The sequence below is a fragment of the Nicotiana attenuata genome, unplaced genomic scaffold (genome assembly GCF_001879085.1).
Source record: "Nicotiana attenuata strain UT unplaced genomic scaffold, NIATTr2, whole genome shotgun sequence".
In the NCBI taxonomy this organism is placed as follows: Eukaryota; Viridiplantae; Streptophyta; class Magnoliopsida; order Solanales; family Solanaceae; genus Nicotiana; species Nicotiana attenuata.
The window spans coordinates 22855-24819 of NW_017672708.1; the positions used below are offsets into that span (position 1 = coordinate 22855).

General features: G+C 33.7%; 1 protein-coding gene across 1 annotated transcript; it reads left to right on the top strand.

The window, feature by feature from the left end:
• Window positions 1–499: 499 nt before the first annotated feature.
• LOC109214209 lies at window positions 500–1518 on the top strand. The gene is made up of 2 exons (XM_019378106.1): window positions 500–1081; window positions 1186–1518. Exons 1-2 carry the CDS (start codon window positions 500–502, stop codon window positions 1516–1518), a joined length of 915 nt encoding a protein of 304 aa, XP_019233651.1.
• The last annotated feature ends 447 nt before the right edge of the window (window positions 1519–1965 follow it).

Below are 1965 nucleotides of genomic sequence, written 5' to 3' on the forward strand. Positions count from 1 at the left end.
TATCATTTAACTTTGGTGCTTAAAAGATGCGAAGAGACAAATCTAGTTCTTAACTGGGAAAAGTGTCACTTTATGGTAACAGAGGGAATTGTTTTAGGACATAAAATCACTGCTAAAGGAATAGAAGTTGATAAGGCTAAAATTGATCTTATAGTAGGATTACCCCCTCCCACATCCGTTAGAGGTATTAGAAGTTTCTTAGGGCATGTAGGTTTTTACAGAAGGTTTATAAAAGACTTTTCAAAAATTTCAAAACCTCTGACTAACCTACTGATGAAAGATGTGAAGTTTTGAATTTTCAGATGACTGCAAAAAAGCATTTGAGTTTCTCAAAGAACAATTGACTAATGCTCCAATTTTTATCTCTCCTAATTGGAGCCAGCCATTTGAAATAATGTGTGATGCAAGTGATATAGCAGTAGGAGCAATATTGGGATAAAAGAAAAACAAGATCTTTAGACCCATATACTATGCCAGCAGAACCCTCAATGAAGCTCAAATGAATTATGCAACAACTGAGAAAGAGTTATTGGCAGTAGTCTTTGCATTTGACAAATTTCGTTCTTATTTGATAGGAACGAAGGTTACAGTGTTCACCGATCATGCAGCCTTAAAGTATCTATTAGCAAAGAAAGACACTAGACCTAGATTGCTAAGATGGATACTACTTTTGCAAGAATTTGATCTCGAAATAAAAGATAGAAAAGGTTCAGAAAATCAGGTAGCTGATCATTTGTCACGTTTAGAGAATCCTCCTACTGAAATACTAGATATCCAAGAGGAATTTCCTGATGAGCATATCTTTTCAGTCGCGGCGGTTGTAAATAAACCGCCTTGGTTTGCTGATATTGCCAATTATTTAGCCGGGGGGTGGATTCCAAAAGATTTGTCTTACGATCAAAGAAAAAAGCTTAAAAAAGAGGCAAAATATTATTATTGGGAAGATCCTTATTTGTTTAAATTTTGTCAAGATGACATAATCAGGAGATGTGTACCTGAAACAGAAATGAACAACATTTTAAGTCACTGCCATAATGGAGCTGTAGGAGGACACTATGGAGGAAGAAAGACAGCAGCTAAAGTACTTAAAGCTGGATTTTTCTGGCCTACTCTATTCAAAGATCAAGGAATTATGTCGCCACTTGCGATAAATGTCAGAGAATCGGTAAAAATCGTCTATTGCAGCTTGATGAGTTGGAAGAGTTCAGACTTACAGCATACGAAAATGCTAAATTATATAAGGAAAAGACAAAAAAATGGCATGACAAGCTCATCCACCATAAAGATTTTAAAGTTGGAGATCAAGTTCTGCTGTACAATAGCCGATTGAGATTATTTCCAGGAAAGTTTAAGTCACACTGGACAGGACCGTATACTGTAACAGAAATTACCCCCTATGGTGCCATTGAAATACAACGTACAGATGGGGGAGATAAATTTAAAGTAAACGGTCATCGTTCGAAGCCTTATATCAGCAGATTCTTCGACAAACAGGCTTCAACAATCCTTTTTACCTAATTTTTATAATAAGTCGAGCTGGCGACGTTAAACTCAGAACTATTTTCTTCCCCTCTCTTTAATCTTTTAAGTAATTATTAGTAGTAACATATAATATTTCCTTTTTAGTAAATATATATACATATAATTAAATTAGTTTTTCTTCTTATAAAAAAAAGTTAAAAAATAATAATAATTGCATGTTTGTATTATATTATATATATAGATGTGTATGTAGTATGTATTAATATATTTTGCCATGATGAAAAAAATACTCCCATGATTTAGACAATGAAAGGTTTCTCCTATCATGAAAAAGAACATTAACTTTGCTATAATCTTGTCTTTGTTATATGAGAGAAACTTTGAGAAGCCAAGAAAAAGGAAATGAGGCTAGAATCGGAAAAAATCAGGGAAGCTCCTTTATCTCCTTTTACTGTTAATTTATTTTGTCATGAGGATATGACA

Bases quoted from the DNA above. Each gene is read 5' to 3' on its own strand.
- LOC109214209 (XM_019378106.1), top strand. From the start codon at position 500: ATGAATTATGCAACAACTGAGAAAGAGTTATTGGCAGTAGTCTTTGCA. The intron at 1,082-1,185 runs GTACTTAAAGCT...CGTCTATTGCAG, and splicing joins GAAGAAAGACAGCAGCTAAA to CTTGATGAGTTGGAAGAGTT.